General features: G+C 57.5%; 1 protein-coding gene across 1 annotated transcript; it reads left to right on the plus strand.

The window, feature by feature from the left end:
* The first annotated feature begins 964 nt into the window (after positions 1–964).
* LOC149999033 (CMRF35-like molecule 7) lies at positions 965–8,280 on the plus strand. Its single transcript, XM_090291708.1, has 4 exons — positions 965–1,078; positions 4,913–5,245; positions 6,320–6,395; positions 6,990–8,280. Exons 1-4 carry the CDS (start codon positions 1,036–1,038, stop codon positions 7,099–7,101), a joined length of 564 nt encoding a protein of 187 aa, XP_090147834.1. The 5' UTR covers positions 965–1,035; the 3' UTR covers positions 7,102–8,280.
* Positions 8,281–16,598: the final 8,318 nt, after the last annotated feature.

Genomic DNA, 16,598 nt, shown 5'->3' on the forward strand with positions numbered 1-16,598 from the left:
AATTCCCCTAACAGCTTTTTTCCTCACCCCCGTCTGCTAGTCCAGAATGCCCCCTCTCTGCAGGATTGTCAGCTGGCTCACACATTTCCGGGCAAGTTCAGGGGACGGGTGTCACGGGCACCAGACTGATTCTGCCGGCAGCTCTGGGGCCTGCACCGCGTGCTTAGTGGCTGCCGGGCCACCGCAGCCCACAGGAGTTGCTGCGCCCTCACCGGCATGGGGAAGTCCACGCCCACCCAGCCCCAGTGCCCCTAAGCCTCCCTGGCCCCCTTCCTCCCTGTCCCATGCCTCTTCCTGCCACCTTGTCTGCCACCCACCGCAGGGCACAGACTCAGATGTGCCAGAGCCGTTTGCAGGTCTGGGCTGAATCTGGGGACAGTCTTGCTGGGTTGGGTCACGCTGTGTCCTAGTGCCACACTGGATTTCAAGCCATAACTTCAAAGAATGACCCTATTTCTCCCTATGGGTGTATGAAGGCAGGTTCCAATCGTATCAACTTTTATGAGCCCAACTTACAGATGCAAGAACTGAGGCCCAGAAAGTTTAAGTTTAAATTGCCCTCAGCCACACAGCTCGTGGCTGGGGCCTGGGCGGTTAGAACCCAGGTCAGAAGCCCCGAGCGCACGCATCTGCAGGTATGCCAGGCACGCTCCCCTGGCACCGGGGGTGAGGGCAGCGGGCCGCTTCCTGCCGCTGGAGGCCGCAGGCGCACTGCCGCACCCCGGGCAGGCAAGGCCAGCTGTCCCCTCCTTGACCCTTCTGCAGACACCTCCGCCCTGGCCCCTCTCACCCCGCACTGTCCCCTCGTTCCTCTTTCCTACCTAGTGGGAACTCTGGGGTCCTCCGACGCAGGCTTACTAAGCAATGACACTCCTGCCGCTGAGCATTTAAAAGCAGGAAACACTGACTCTGTAAAAGGAAGTGAATGACGGAGAGGCTCAAAGGCGTCCGCGCAGCAGGAGGGGCTCGCCCGCGCTCAGGCAGGGCTCCGGTGTCCAGCTGGGACCCGAGGGGCGAGGAGCCCGCGGGAGGACCATGTGGCTGCTGCCCCCGGCTCTCCTCCTGCTCAGCCTCCCAGGTGAGCGCATCCGTCCCAGGTACAAGGGGAGGGGTCGCGTCTGGGAAGAGGAGAGGCGGCTCTGTTCATTCCTCCGCAAAAGCGCAGGGGGTCCTACTCGGTGCCAGGCCCCAGGACGCGGCGGGGAAAGCGAAGCAGCGCTGGCCGGTAAAAAGAGGCCCCGGGCGGCTCGGTGGCGGGAGCAGTGAGGCCCCGACGGAGCTGTGCTCGGAGGTCAGAGCGCGCGCTCACGGGCACGTGGGGGACAGACGCCCGCACACACGCGCACGCCCGGTCTCCCGCCTACGGACACTCCCACGCAAACACGCCTCCCCCAGACCGAGGCCGAGACCCCCGGGGTGGGTCGGTGGCTGGGCGGGCAACTGCTCCGCCTCCAGCTCTGCATTCACTTGGAAAGGGGGGAGCGGGGCAGGTTAGCCGAGGATGGAAGAGAAGCTGCCCACTGAGTCTGTGCGCGTGGACTGCCGTGAACCGCCGCGGGGCCGCTTCTTCGCTGCGCAGCAGGGAGTGGACAGGGAGAAGTCGGGGTGACCCCACCTCCCCGGGACGGCCTCTTGTCTGCTCGCTTCCGTGAGCCCCCGACAGCCCTGGGGGGCCGTGGGGGACCGGCACGGAGTCGGGGCTCTTAGGTGCTCGCAAGGGGAGAGACAGACTCCCTGTCTCCCACTGAGGACAGTCAGGCCAGTTTCCGGGGGCGCAGACCTGCACCCCAGCAATGCCGTCCGAGCCTGGGCTGGGTGACTGCGAGGGGGACGTCCGCAGGGACACCGCTAAGCCCCGCCCCGCCGCACACCCACCCACGCCTGACGGGCGTCTCCCCTGTGTGTCATTGTCACCTGCCGTCGGCGCAGACGCAGAGCTCAGCTGTTTCTCGATTCGGGGACAAGGCTATTAACAAGGGTTTCGCACGTGTGGCAATTTTTCCTGAGCGACGGACGCAGGAGGACGTTTCCATCTCAGACCCATGAAAACGAAAACTGGAAATTCCAGCAGCCTGACGCTTTCAGAGCCACCAGCCCTGTCCCCGGAGCCCTGCTGTCTCCTCCTGTTGTCCTCTCTTCCTCCGAGCGCCCCCGGAAGTTCACGCGCACCTAATGAACTGTCCCATCCCTTGTAATCTGTGTTTATGAAAGCCCCCCCTACCCCCGTGTTCAAAGGGCGAGCCCAGGCCCAGTGTGAGCATTGTGGTCAGGTTAGGTCCGCAGAGCCAGGGCGGGTGAAGCGTCTCCCCCAAAGCAGCAGCGTCTCCCCCAAAGCAGCAGCGTCTCCTTCCTGCTCCCCGGGTCAGACCTCTGCGTCCCACGGCGGCGGCTGCTGCCCTCCTTCTAAGAAAGGAAATGACCCCAATCCTCACATTTGATCTTAATTTACATCAGTTGCTGTCCCTATCGGCCCTTTTTTTATCTTTTCAATTTTATCTTTATGGTTTTATCAGTTAATGGTCTTACAGACGTTTTAACACAATAGAAATGTATGATTTAGAAAGTGAAATCCCCCCGCAAACCCAGTCTCAGTACTCACCACTGATAAAAGTTTAGAACAAATATTTTCCATTTTTTTCCCCCAACTCATGGGCTATGGGCAAAAAGCCAGGGAAATGGAATCATGTGCCCTGTGCTAAGCAACTTTTTTGACCTAGTAATGGTATACCTGGGACATCTTTCCCATTGTTATCTGTGATTTGTCTTTTTCTTTTTAGCCACGTTAGGGACAGACCCAGAAACGTTGGCCGGATCCCCGGTTCACAGCATTTACATCTGTGTCCAGCACGTACTGCTACATTAGCACTGCAAATGGCCTCCTAAGACTTCTTGTCCCGTGGTATGGAAATTACAGTTAATCCTAGAATCAAAAAGATTAGGTCCAAGATCTTTCCAAAAGCAATCGTGCCTACCAGAATGCGGCCCCTGCGCAGGACCCGAGGGGCAGGGGTGGGAAGAGAGAGCAGAACTGAACACGAGGTCTCTGCCCGAGGGACGGAGCCCACTAGCCGGGGAGGCAGAGACGCTGCTGAGGGTAACAGCTTCCCACCCGGTGCAGCTCCCCACGCGACGCTCAGGTTCCTCCGAAGGGTCATGGGAGCCGGCAGGTCTGCTTGGGGAGGGGAACGAGACTCTGCAAAGAAGGCTGAGCCTTGGTGGCATCGTCCAGGGTGACAGGAGGGGCAGGGGTGGGAGGAGGGGTTCCCGGGGGAACAGGAACGTCAGCAATGGCACAGCTGCCTGGGAGGATGCCTCAGAGTCAGGGGAAGCGCACGCAGAGTGGGTGGGGGTCACGGGGCAGAGTGGGAGGCAAGAGCGGCAGGGCGCGGCTGGACGGAGAGCTTGGATCCCGACCGCAGAAGGACAGATGCCGAGCACGCGTTTCAGACCCTCCTGAGACCGTGGGTGTGGCTGCAGGAGAGGTCCTGCAAGAGCTTTAAAGTGTTGTTAAAGTTTTTATTTTAGAAAAAGTAATTGTTAAAGATAATTTCATTTTTTAATTACAGTTGACAGACAATATGATCTCAGTGTCGGGGGACCACGTAGCGGTCAGACACTGATGTGCCTCATGCACTGACCACCCCGTAAGTCCAGCACCCATCGGACGCCACGCCCGGTCACTAGTGTCGTTGACTCTGTCCCCTCGCCCGGTGCTTGGCACCCCACGACCGCTCTGTAACTGCCAGTCTGTACTTCCTGATCCTTCCCCTTTCCGCCCATCCCCCCAGCCACCATCTTATCTGCTGACCACCCGTGTGCTCACCGTGTCTGTGAGCCTGCTTCTGTTTTGTGGCTTGTTGACTTTGTTTTCTAGCTGCCACACGTCAGGGACATTATACAGCCTCTGTCCCTCTCACTGACCTCTTTCACTCAGCACGATGCCCGTTGATGTCCCAAATGGCAAGATCTCATTCCTTCTATGGCTGAGTGAGATTCCACTGTATACAGGTGGCACGATCTTCTTACCCATCTATCTGTCAGTGGACACTTAGGCCGCTTCTTGAAAGATTTTCAAGTGCTCGCAGCGACTGCGGATGAGGACTAGGTACGGAAAGTTTCAGGACCTGACTCCCGCAGCCCAGTGCAGGGGAGGGAGGGGGAGGGGAGCCGCTCGCAGGAGCGGGAGGTCCCCTGCAGATGCCACGGCCACCAGCCACGCACCAGAGGAGCCCCTGACCTACCACTGATGAAGCGAGCCCGGATGTCTGGGGTTTAACACGTATCCAAGTCATAATGACGCGCAAGGTGGCACGCGGCGCCGCCATTTTACACGCAAAGAAGCGGGACTCCTCCAGGGTTCCCCAACACGCCTGCGGTAGACGCGTCTTTCTGGGTCTGAAGCGCCTTCTCTTCCCGCTCTGCCCTGCGGACCCGGGCAGCAGCGGAGGAGAGGACAAGAGCAGCGTGAGAAGCACTTAGGACGGACACTTGAATGACTGTCTCAGTGACCAGTTGGGAGGGAGGGCTCTCGGGAGGCTGTTAGCGCCGTCGCCGGCTCCGGAGCCGCGGGTCAGCCCTGCCGACGGCACGCTTCTCGGGAGTGAGAGAGAGAGAGGAAGAGCAGGGGCCAGAGGAGAACGGCGCTGAGGGGACAGCTCAGCAAGTGTCAGATGAGCAGTGCCACGTGCTGTGACCATGCCCAGGAGATGAGGACCAACGGGGCCAGAGCGAGTTGTCCCTGAGGAAGGCATCGGGGCAGCTGGACGGGGGACAAGGTGGCTGCGACGGGTCAGCCCGAAGGCCGGGGGCCCGGTCCAGCGGACATGAGTCTGCCGCCGTCTGAGCCCAGGGCTCTCCCAGGCCGGGCCTGGCAGCGGGGACAGGGTCTGCATCTTGGGCTTCTGTTTTCCAGGCTCCTCCTCTTCCATCCAGGGCCCGGAGTTCGCGAGAGGCCGGGCGGGGGACTCGCTGACCGTGCAGTGTCGCTACGCGCCCAGGTGGGACACGTTCCGCAAGTGGTGGTGTCGCGGAGCCAAGTGGAATTCTTGCCGGGTCCTCGTCCAAACCACCGGGTCGGAGCAAGAAGTGCGGGGAGGCCGGGTGTCCGTCAGGGACAACCAGAGAGACCGCCTGATCACGGTGACCATGCAGGACCTCAGGCCAGGCGACAGCGACACCTACTGGTGTGGGATCAACAAGGCTGGGAGTGACCTTGGGGCCCGAGTCCGAGTGCTCGTGGAGCCAGGTAGGGGCTTCCTCAGCTCTGCGCCCTGGGGCTCGGGGCGGCTGGGAGGGTTCCGGCCGCCGTCCTTCCAGGGGCAGAAGGGAGACGGCCGGGTTCCCGAGAACAGGCGTGAGAGAGAGAGACAGGCAGATGCAGGGGCAGCGGGGCCGGGGGGTGGGGGGGGACCAAGGCCCAGTAGCCCCTGGACCGCTGGGAGGGTTGAACCTGAGAGAGGCAGGGGCTGCGGGGCGTGGAAACCGTCCCCAGGGCTGCCCAGAAGGGGAAGCCAAGGTCTGCGGGGACACGAAAGGGACTGACTGGACACGTGAGCAAGGACCCAGAGAGGCTGGAAGCGCCCTGCGCAGAACTTGAGAGAGAAAGGCGTTCAGGGGTCTTGGGTCGGGAGCCCGCAAGGCGCCCGGTGGCCTCAGAGGAGCCCTGGTGACGGCATCCCATGGGGCTCAGCCAGGAGCTCCCCACGTGACCAAGGAGAGGCCGGACCGAGGACTCAAACACAAGGGCATCACGGACGCTCGGGGCCGCGGGTCGCCGGGGGCCACGGCCAGGCTCGCCGTAATCTGCCTCGTAGTTTCCTTCCCCGTAGCCGCTGTGCGCTGCGCAGCCAGGACGTGCCCTCCCATCCACCAGCCTTCCGGGGGCTCCCGCCCCTCGCCACCCCAAAACCGAGAAGCCCCGTTTCCGGAACCGTGTGTCCCTAAGCCCCGCTCACGCCCTGCTTGAGTGAAAGACCAGGGACTTCCCCCCAAACCAGCAGCCCCACTGAGCGGAGGGAGTGCGGAGGGTGTGGGAGGGCTGACCTCTCCCCTCAGAATAAACTCGGGTGCCTGCTCCCGTTTAATTTTTATTTCTTCGTGCCACATCTGAGAATGACGGGAACAGTAATTGCGTCAGAGATTCAGGTGACTCGGTGGGCAGGGAGAGCCCCAGGGGCGTCTCCAAAGAGGCCCAGCTTCCCGACCCAGGGGCAGGGGGCCGCGTGGCGGGCAGGGGCTGGCAGGGCGGGGTGGCGGCGTGCGCTGCGCAGCAGCCCCTGGTCGGGGCCAGTAACCCGTGGCCCACCCTGCCTGTGTCTAGAGACCACAGCTCTGTCCGGCCCAGAAAGCCTGCTATACGAGCCAGCCGCCAACAACTACTCCGGCCCCCGCGCCCGGTGAGTGGCTTTGGTCCGTCCTTTCTCCTGCCCCTCCCTGGGGCCTCTCTCATGGGGCGGCCGAGCCTGGGGACCCCTCTGACCCTGTTCGGTTGCCCGTCAGAGCCAGCGGCAAGGCCCAAAGCCCTGGCCCGCCCCGCTCCTCACAGGCCGTCTTCCCGCCCCCATCTCCGTTCTCCCCCATGTGGGACCCTCCTCTGTAGCATTATCCCCCGTTTGGTTGTCAGCAAAAATGCTGTGATGACCTGGTGGGTGCCAAGGGGGGATGGGACACAAGTCTCCACGACACAAGGTATCAATCAGGTGCCACAGAGCAGGAGAGGGACTTAGCGGAGCAGCGAGGACACGGGCCATGGCCTGTCCTGGGGGACCACACGTCGGGCCAAGGGGGCCCCGGAAGGAAGCCGGGCCCAGTCCAAAGCCAACCCGAGAAGCTGAGGGGCCCTCAAGGAGCCCTCAGGGTCGGGCCCTGGAGGTCTGCGGGGAGTCTCAGAGTGGGGCGGCTGGGCCGGGCTGGCTCACGCTCCGGCGTCAGGGCACTGGGTGTGACGGGCCCAGAGGGGCCCCGGGCTCTGACCCCTCTGTCCCCTACAGGAACCACTACATCCTCCTGGTATTTGTGAAGGTGCCCATCTTACTGCTCTTGGCCGGTGCTATCCTCTGGTTGAAGGGGACTCAGGGGGTCTTCGAGGACCAGTGGCAATAGCCAATCTATACGAACTTGTCCTCTGACCAGATCAGAGGCGCAGTCCCTTAGACAGACAGACAAGGAAGCCCTTTCGAGCCTGGACCCCGTTCCCAGAAGAGACATGGATGGGAGGAGGGACCTTCAGAGGCCTCTGGATTCCCCGAGGGCTGGCCGGGGACCCCCCAGCTCTGCACAGCTCGGGACGCAGCTCAGACCCCCCCTGAAGCATCACCTGAAGGCCCAGCACTCTGTTCCCACTCCTCCCGCTGGTCGCACCCCACCAGGGGTCGCGTCAGGAGCTGTTGGGATGGAGCCCAGGCTCAGACAGTTGCGTCCTCACTGCTGGACGACCCGGGGCACAGAGCGGGAGACCGAAGAGCAGGGAGAAGCAGCGGGAAGGGGAGAGAAAGAGGGACAGAGACGGAGCCCTGGCCGGTCCTTGGTCCCTGGCACTGCTGAGGCCAGCTCCAGCCCCCTCTGCCTGCTATGCCTGAGCTGCTGATAGATGTACAAGTTTCTTAAATGCGTTTTTTTTCTTCTTCAGCTAATCAAGGTGGGTTTGATGGCCCTTGCCCATGGGAACACTGACACACACACACACACACACACACACACCCAAGGAGAGTGATTCTGTGGGTTCCTGGTTGTAGGGCTGAGAGACAAGGTTGTCCCTCTGCCCAGCTGGGACACCCCTCCGAGTACATGGGGCTGACAGATGGCGAGCCTCGCTGGGCCCAGCCCCAGGGCTGGCCTTCTTGCCTCCCCACTCCCTCCTCCTCTTCCTCCTGCATCCTGACTCCCAAGGCCCCTGTCCCCCCATGGCTCAGGGGCAGGGGCTACTCCCTGGGGCCACGACGTGGGAGTCTGGCCTGTGCTTCTCCTCTCCGTCCCCGTGGGGCTGCTGGGCCTCAGACACTATACTGCAAGGCCAGGAGGGCGGTCATAACAACTGAGGAAACAATGTTGTCTCTTTCAGTAACATTTAAATAAGCTTAATTAAGCCCTGGCAGGTGTGGCTCAGTGGTTAGGCATCATCCTGCAAAACAAAGGGGCGCTGGTTCAATTCCCAGTCAGGGCACAGGCCTGGGTTGAGGGCCAGGTCCCCAGTTGGGGGCATGCAAGAGGCAACCACACATGGATGTTTTTCTCCCTCTCTTTCTCCCTCTCTTCCCCTCTCTCTAAAAATAAATAAAATATTAAAAAAAAAAAACAACAACAACAAGGTTTGTTAAGTGTCTGAGGGAGCCTGGACAGTGTGGCTCAGTGGGTTGGAGCATCATCCTGGGCACCAAAAGGTTGTGGGTTCGATCCCCAGTTGGGGTGTGTACAGGAAGCAACTAATCAGTATTTCCCTCTCACGTCTGTGTGTGTCTCTCTCTCAAATCAATAAAAATATCCTCAGATGAGAATTTTTTTAAAGAAAAGAAAACTGCCAGGGGAAAATAAGGCTGCCTGTCTTAAGTGGTGCCTTAAAGATAATCTCAATAATTAAAAACGTCTGTGTCGTCCCAGCGCCTCTCTCACAGACCCCACGCGTTCCTTCTGCTTTGGGGGTCCCGGCCAGATCAGAGCTCCCGCTGCGGTGGCTCATCTGCTGTTCAGCGCAACCATCGTGGTTTCAATTTCATTATTTTGTTTTTCGTTTCCAGAGGTCCTACGTGGCTCTTTTTCAGATCCACCGGCTGATTTTAAATAGTCCCTGCTTGTTTTTGTGATATTTTCCACGCCCCTGGTGTTCCTTTAAGCCTCAGAAGCACCCTTTCTGGTCTTCATCACGTCATGTCGACAGCAGAAATCGCTGGGAATTCAATCTCCTGTTTGGGTTGGCGGACTCTCCCTCATGGTGACTTATTTCTCCTGCACTCAGACACATCCCGCTGGCAGCTCGCACGTGGGTCAACCTAATCCTTGGTTTGAGGCCACTTCCCTCTAGAAGCATTTACGTCGGCTTCTGCTGGTCGTCAGGGGAGACGGTCCCGTGGCAGCATTTTAACGCCCCTTTTCCGGCTCAGAGTCTCCGTGACTCTGTGTTCGTCTGAATCCCAGCCCCTTACTAATGATTCCCAAAGGATACTCTTCATATGGTGATTTATGATAACTTCTTCTACCTGAAGCTGCGATGGAGACAGGCGTTTTATATATTTTTTAAAATTTTTATTGTTTTCCCATTACTATTTGTCTTCCCTATACTCTCCTCCACCTCCACCAACCCCCTCCCTCCCGCAGGGGTAGGTTTTCATTGTTACTTTTTCACGTTTTCCTTTGCTCACGAGTAGGTAAACCCAGTCTACCATCGTACTGAGGACGTAGACCCTTTCGGGGTTCCGATTGCTGCACCTTGTGATCCGTGTCCGAGTGTGTGGTCCCCCATTCCTGCAGTTCGCCCCAACGCCCCAGCCGCCCCGTCATGGCTCTGGCTCCAGAGCAGCCACATCTTCCTCTCTGCCTTCACTGTTAACTCATTTGGGGTTTTAGGTGGTCGTCTGGCCCTTGGGGACGCCCCCGAGTCTGTTGGCACGAGTCCCTCCCTGGCCGTGGCACCAGGGCCTCAGCGCTGCTTTCGTTCTGTGACTGGTCCTGACCCAGGGGACACGGCGCAAACAGTGAGGTTACCCCAACGTGCGGGAAAGACAGTCAGGCCAGTGTCCTGGGAAACTGCCTGGAGCCCCACTGCTCAGCCACTAGCGAGCACCTATTCACACAGAGCAGCCGAAGACGGCACAGATGCCCCCTGACATCTGACCCTCCAGGGTATGCAGGCATGGGGACCTCTGGGTGTGTCTCCTGCTGTCCCAGTTGGTGATGTGTCCCTGTCACGGGCCCTGGTGTGCTATGATTTCCCGCCCACACCAGCCAGCACTGGGCAGCCCCCATCAACCACACCCCCAGGATAATAGAGACCTGACAGTCCCCACTGTCATAGTGCCACCGACTTGTCCCCAAAGCCGAGGTGTTGCCACCACCCATCACATGACATCGATGTTCCAAAGATGAGATGAACCCCGATTAAACTGACCCCGATGAGAGCAAAGACAGGAAGGGAGGCAGTCCAGGGCTGAATCACCCTGATCACCCCCAGCGGCGACGGGCAGACTCTCCCCCTTGGCATCCTGGCCGCAGAGAGAGGCAGGAGGACCTCTGAGAGGAGGGGCTGTGGCCGGGGACCAGAACGACAGCGCGAGCTGGAGAACGGGCACATTCTGTCGTTCTTACACGGGAACTTGGCGTGCAGTCTGCCTATTATGCTACTGAGATAAAGCTCCCGGTCAGGGTCCCCACCCAGCTCTGGACGTCTTCTGTCACGATTTCCTTTGAACATTTCTGTCACCGTTGCCTGTCCGAATCCTTGAAAGGAAGGCCCAGCTGGAGGGGTGCCAGGAGGAGGCAGGTGAACGAGGAGCTCCAAGGAGGTCCGGGCAGGGGCGTGGGGAGCTGGGGAACCAGCGTCCGGCCCAATGGGGGCCGCAGGCCACAGGAGGCTGTTGTGCACTTGAACGTGGCTGGTCTGCATTGAGGCACGTGGTGGGTGTCAGATACACACTAGGTGTTCAAGAATTTTTGTGAAACAAGGAACTTAAAATGTCTCCAGTACCATTGAGGTAATGTTCTGAGTGTATTGGGTTGAATCAAATGTAATCACTAAAATTAATTTCACATTTTATACATCAGCCGAGGTAGGAGCTGGACAGGGGGGATTCAGGAGCTTCCCCCAACCCTGCTCCGTCCCAGGTACCATGGAGGTGGCCGTCAACAGGCAATGGCCACCTCGCCCCAGGATGACCGGCAAGGGCTCCGCAGAGGCTGTGCCATTCCACCTGGGGAGGAGCAGGTGTCTCCCAGGTAGGGAAGGAAGAAGGGGCCCCAGACAGAGGGGGAGCGTGGACACAGCACCAAGACACAAAGGAGCTCGGGGACATGGGGACAGACGTGTCAGGATGTCAGGAGGAGAGGCACCAGGCTAGAGGAGCAGGTGTGAGTCATCAAATGCCCTGCTAAGGAGACCGAGGCCTTCGGCCGATAGAATCGGGGTGGGTGCTGGGAGAATTTTCTAGTCTTCCCTCTCCTGGTATCTCTCTCGGGTCCTTTAGACTTGAAAATAAACTTATTTAGACTCCAATAAAAAGAAAAACCACCTTGGACTTGCCCCTCATTTGCTAAGGCCGGGCCCATAAGGACCCGGGAGAAAGCCCGGGTGGCCCCTCAGGACCAAATCCTGGGTGACAAGAGCCAAGGGCACCCCACAGGGTCTGGATGGGTGGAGTCCAGTGCGGTGCTGCTGTGACCTCCCCTGGGACTGCCCTGCTCCTGGCCTTCGAACGTCCTGCGTACAGTGCGAGCCTAGGCTTCAGGGCTCCTCACGGACTTCTTCTTTAGAATTTCTAGAATGCCTGAGCCCACCCCGCCTGCTTGTTCCCTTGGTGATGAGGGCAGAGGAGGAAGAGGAGAGCTTATCTTGTTTACTTCCCTGTCCCCTGGGGGCAGGTGGCCCCTCGGAGGGCAGTTACCAAATAGATGCTAAGTACAAGAAGGAGGAATTGACAGACGAGGTGGGGGGGGGGGGGCTAACTCTGTAAGAAGTTCATGTAAATTAACGGTTAGAGATTCACATGCAATCTTTTCCAGGCCCAAAGGACCAACGTCACGACTGGACTTGACCTCAGAAAGCCAAAGAAACCCTCAAGATCAGAGGCCCTCAGCCAGGGGGGATTTTTGTCCTGCAGAGGACATCTGGCGATATCTGAGGCCATTGTGGTTGTCACTGTTGGTGTTTGGTTGGGGGTGGCATCTGCGGGCCCCTACGAGGTAGAGGTCACAGCTTCCGTTAGTCATCCTAAACACACAGCTCTCCACAAAAGAGTGATCTCAAAATGCCAATTATCCAAAACAGCAATAGCTAAACAAAGTCAAACACTGACTTGCCAGACAAGCCCACAATTATGCTCCTCAGGGGTATCTGAGAGAAATAAAAATTGTGTCCACAGGAAAATTTGTGCACAGGATTTCCGACCAAGATGGAGGCGTACACAGACACGCACGTCTCCCTCCACAACTAAGAAGGAATACAACTACCTCAAAACTAGAGACAACCAGAAGTTCCAGAAAGTTGAGCTACATGGAAGTCCAGCAAACAAAGATATAAAGAAGAAGTACTCACCCAGACAGGCAGGAGGGGCAGAGCCGGGGTGGAGAGGACGAGCTGTGGTGGTGGCAGCAGCAGTGGTGGCGGCAGCAGCAGGCCGGTGGAAAGCACAGTCACACGTTTTAAAAAGTCAGGAGGGACACCTGGGGAGCATTCCCAGCCCCAGACCAAACCGCACAACCCACGGTCCCAGCGCCGGGGAACATCAAGCCTCATTGCTTCTGACTGTGCAGACCAGTGGGGTTGGGGTGGAGGCAGAAACTGCCGGTCTCAGCAGAGTCCGCTTGTTTAAAGGACCCCACGGTCCTAGAACATCCGCAGACCCACCCATTCTGGGAACGATGACCGGGGCAGCTGCTAGCGGGGTGCCAGTCCAGTGCAGAAGTGGGAGAGGTGCCTGGAAAAGGGGCGAGTCCTGGGCAGATGGCATTGTTCCCTCTCGGGTCCCTCCCCCACATACAGCACCATAACGTGGTGAAACAGGTCACCTCTACTGATGCATCCCTAAGGCTCTGCCCCTTACAACATTACAGGTGTGACAGCTCTACCTGGGACACAAAGGCAAACACAGGAGCCTGTCAGAATGAGGAGACAGAGAGGTATGGCCCAAAAAGGGGGACAGATCAAGGTTCCAGTGGGAGAACTAAGTGACAAGGAGATAGTCAACCTAACAGATGAGGAGACAGACAGCCTAACAGACACAGAATTCAAAACACCGGTGATAAAGATGTTCACAGGCTTGACAGATATGCTTGAGTACGGCAAATGCATAAGGGAAGAAGTGAAGGTTATGCTAAATGAAACGAAGGAAAATCCACACAAAATCAATGGTGAAGAGAAGGAAACCAGGATTCAAATAAATGATTTGGAACATAAAGAAGAAATAAACAGTCGGCCAGTACAGAGTAAGGAAACAAGAATTGAAAAACATGAGGAGAGGCTTGGGAACCTCTGGGACAACTTTAAACGTGCCAACATCTGAATAATAGGGGTGCCAGAAGGAGAAGAGGAAGAGCAAGAAATTGAAAGCTTATGTGAAAAAATAATGAAGGAAAACTTCCCAAATTTGGTGAAGGAAATAGACATATAAGTCCAGGAAGCACAGAGAGTCCCAAACAAGCTAGACCCAAAGAGGACCACACCAAGACACATCATCATTAAAATGCCAACGGTTCAAGATAAAGAGAGAATCTTAAAAGCAGCAAGAGAAAAGCAGAGAGTTACCTACAAAGGGGTGCCTGTAAGACCATCAGCTGATTTCTCAAAAGACACTTTGCAGGCAAGAAGGGACAGGCAAGTAGTATTCAAGGTGATGAAAAGCAAGAGCCTACAACCAAGATTACTCTATCCAGCAAAGCTATCACTTAGAATGGAAGGGCAGATAAAGTGCTTCCCAGACAAGGCAAAGCTAAAGGAGTTCATGATCACCAAGCCATTATTATATGAAATGTCAAAGGGACTTAAGAAAAAGAAGATCAAAACTATGAACATTAAAATGACAACAAACTCACAACTATCAAGAACTGAATCTAAAAAATAAAAACAAAATCCAACTAAGCAAACCAGAATAGGAACAGAATCATAGGTATGGGGATCATTTGGAAGGTTATCAGCTGGGAGGGGGAGGGGGAGAAATGGGGAAGTGGTGCAGGGACTAAGAAGCATAATCAGTTGGTACAAAACAGACAGGGGGGAGTTAAGAATAACATAGGAAAGGGTGACGCCAAAGAACTTATATGCACGACCCATGGACATGAACTAAGGGAGGTGGGGTTGCTGGAGGGAAGGGGGTACTGGGCAGAGGGGAGCAAAGGGGAAAGAAATGAGACTGCTGTAACAGCATAATCAATAAGATATACTTTAAATAAAGAAAAAATATAATTTGTGCATGAATGTTCCCAATGGCGTTATTCACAACAGTCAAAAGGGGAAAGCAGCCCAGACACCCAGCAGCCACTAAACGGACGAGCTACTGCGTAGGCTGCAGCCGAGCCGCCTTGAAGGCCTTACGCCAAGGGAAGGAAGTTGGGCACATTCACGCCGCGCGTCGGAAGGCTCAGGGGGTGCAGGCGGAGAGCCGGCCAGGGTTGCCTGGGGCTGGGGGGCCGCGGAGCGACTGGGACGGGACAGGCTGCCCCTCGGAACAAGGAAACGTCCTGAAGTTCGAGGCTGGCGGTGGTTGCCCAGCTCTGTGATGGTCTAAGAGCCACCGAACGGCACACTTCACTTCAGAAGGGCAAAGTGTGCAGTGGATCAACTGTGTCTTTTTTAAAAATCACTTTTAAAACCTTAAATCGTGCCAAGGCTGAGAAACTCTCCTCCGAACACGGAACATGCCAGCCACTGACTGCTTAGTGACGGGACGCAAGGTGAAATTCATTGAGAAGGAGAAAAGCCCAGGGGAGGGAGGTCAGGAAGTGCCCCCCGCCGCGCGGGGAGGCGGGGACAGAGGTGGGGAGGGAGGGAACGCGCAGCGTGTAACGGGGCCGCCCCACGCTTGCACGCCCACACCCCGCTTTCGCACGGCCACCCCTCCCGGCCCGACGGCGGCTCTGCGGCCGGCCAGACTCCAGCTCCTGTCCCTGGTGACGGAGCGCAGCTCAGGGAGGTGACTCAGGTCTCGTCAGAGCCTGGTCCAGAGTCCCCGCTCCGCGCAGGTGGCGAGGACTTGGGCGCCGTCCCCGCCTCCCCAGCCTCAGTTTCCCCGACTTTCCTGGACTCCGAGTTGGGACGGGAGGCCTGTCCCCTGACACCTGCTCCAGGCTCTCTGATGCAGGCCCGGCCGTGCCACCCCTGACAGAGAACTGGAACTTGGAGGGCTGTGGCCTCAGACACCGGAGGCAGCGGCTGGTTTCCTCTGAAGTCAGCCGCCTACAGCTCTGTGCCCGGGAGGAGGCGGCGGCAGGGGTCGCCCCCAGAGCTGGGGCCCCAGGAAGGCAGCACCTCCTGCCATGGGCACACCTTCCAGGCCGGGCTCCGCAGGGAGCTCCCGGGTGGACTGTGCTCCCGCCACCCCGGGTCTGCGGCCGTGCCCCGGCGCGGCTCTGCGGGCCCTCGCGGCGGCGCCAAGTCAGGCCCGGCCTTTCCTCCTCTCCCCGCAAAGCCTGGAAAGCACAGAGGCGAGCCCCGGTGCCCTGCTTCCGTCCGCACCGCGGCCCCTCTGAAGCAGCGGCCGAGGGAGCCCGGGGGTGTGCGGGCGAGAGGGAGCTGCCCAGGGCCACGGGGGCATCGGCAGCGCCTCGGAGCCGCTTCCCACAGCAACGCCTGCCTGGTCTCACTTTGTTCTCTGAGTGTGTGTGTGTGTGTGTGTCCATGTGTGTCTGTGTGTGTGTCTGTGTGTGTGTCTGTGTGTGTGTGTGTCTGTCTGTGTGTGTGTCTGTATGTCTGTGTGTGTGTCTCTGTGTGTCTGTGTGTCTGTGTCTGTGTGTGTCTGTGTATCTATGTGTGTGTCTGTGTGTGTGTCTGTGTGTGCGTCTGTGTATGTGCCTGTGTGTGTGTCTCTGTGTGTGTGTCTGTGTCTATGTGTGTCTGTGTGTGTGCCTATGTGTCTGTGTGTGTCTATGTGTGTCTGTGTGTGTGTCTGTGTCTGTGTGTATGTCTATGTGTGTCTGTGTGTGTCTGTGTCTGTGTATCTATGTGTATGTCTGTGTGTGTGTGTCTGTGTGTGTCTGTGTCTCTGTGTGTCTGTGTCTGTGTGTGTCTGTGTGTCTGTGTATCTATGTGTGTGTCTGTGTGTGTGCCTGTGTGTCTGTGTATCTATGTGTCTGTGTCTGTGTGTCTGTGTGTGTCTGTGTGTGTGTCTCTGTGTGTCTGTGTGTCTGTGTATCTATGTGTATGTCTGTGTGTGTGTCTCTGTGTGTCTGTGTGTGTGTCTGTGTGTCTGTGTACCTATGTGTGTGTCTGTGTCTGTGTGTCTGTGCGTGTGTCTGTGTATCTATGTGTGTGTCTGTGTGTGTGTGTCTGTGTATCTATGTGTATGTCTGTGTGTGTGGCTGTGTGTGTGTGTGTTCCCCTTTTGCATCTCAGAACAGTAGTAAAAAGAGAGGAAGCCCTGGGGATGACTCACACATGCACAAATAATAAAAATGGAAGGAAGATACCAACCAGAGCCTGCGTGTCCACCCCCTGGGGGCCTGCTGCCCCTTAAAGCGTCTTCTGAGACCCACTGGCCCCCACCCCAGAGAAAAGTGCTCACAGGGCACACTTGGGCCGTAATGTCAACAGTTAAGAAACAAACAAACCTTTGCCTTCATTGAAACGCAGCCCTTGCTTTGATCCGTTAGTTACTTAAAATGGAACAAAACATTGTTTCGAGTTGAAAGAAAACCCCTGGGACTTGGCACAGCTGAGCAGGCGCCAGGTGAGGGTCTGGGAG

Source organism: Furipterus horrens, unplaced genomic scaffold, assembly GCF_987537825.1.
Source record: "Furipterus horrens unplaced genomic scaffold, mFurHor1.1.pri manual_scaffold_11, whole genome shotgun sequence".
Classification (NCBI taxonomy): domain Eukaryota; kingdom Metazoa; phylum Chordata; class Mammalia; order Chiroptera; family Furipteridae; genus Furipterus; species Furipterus horrens.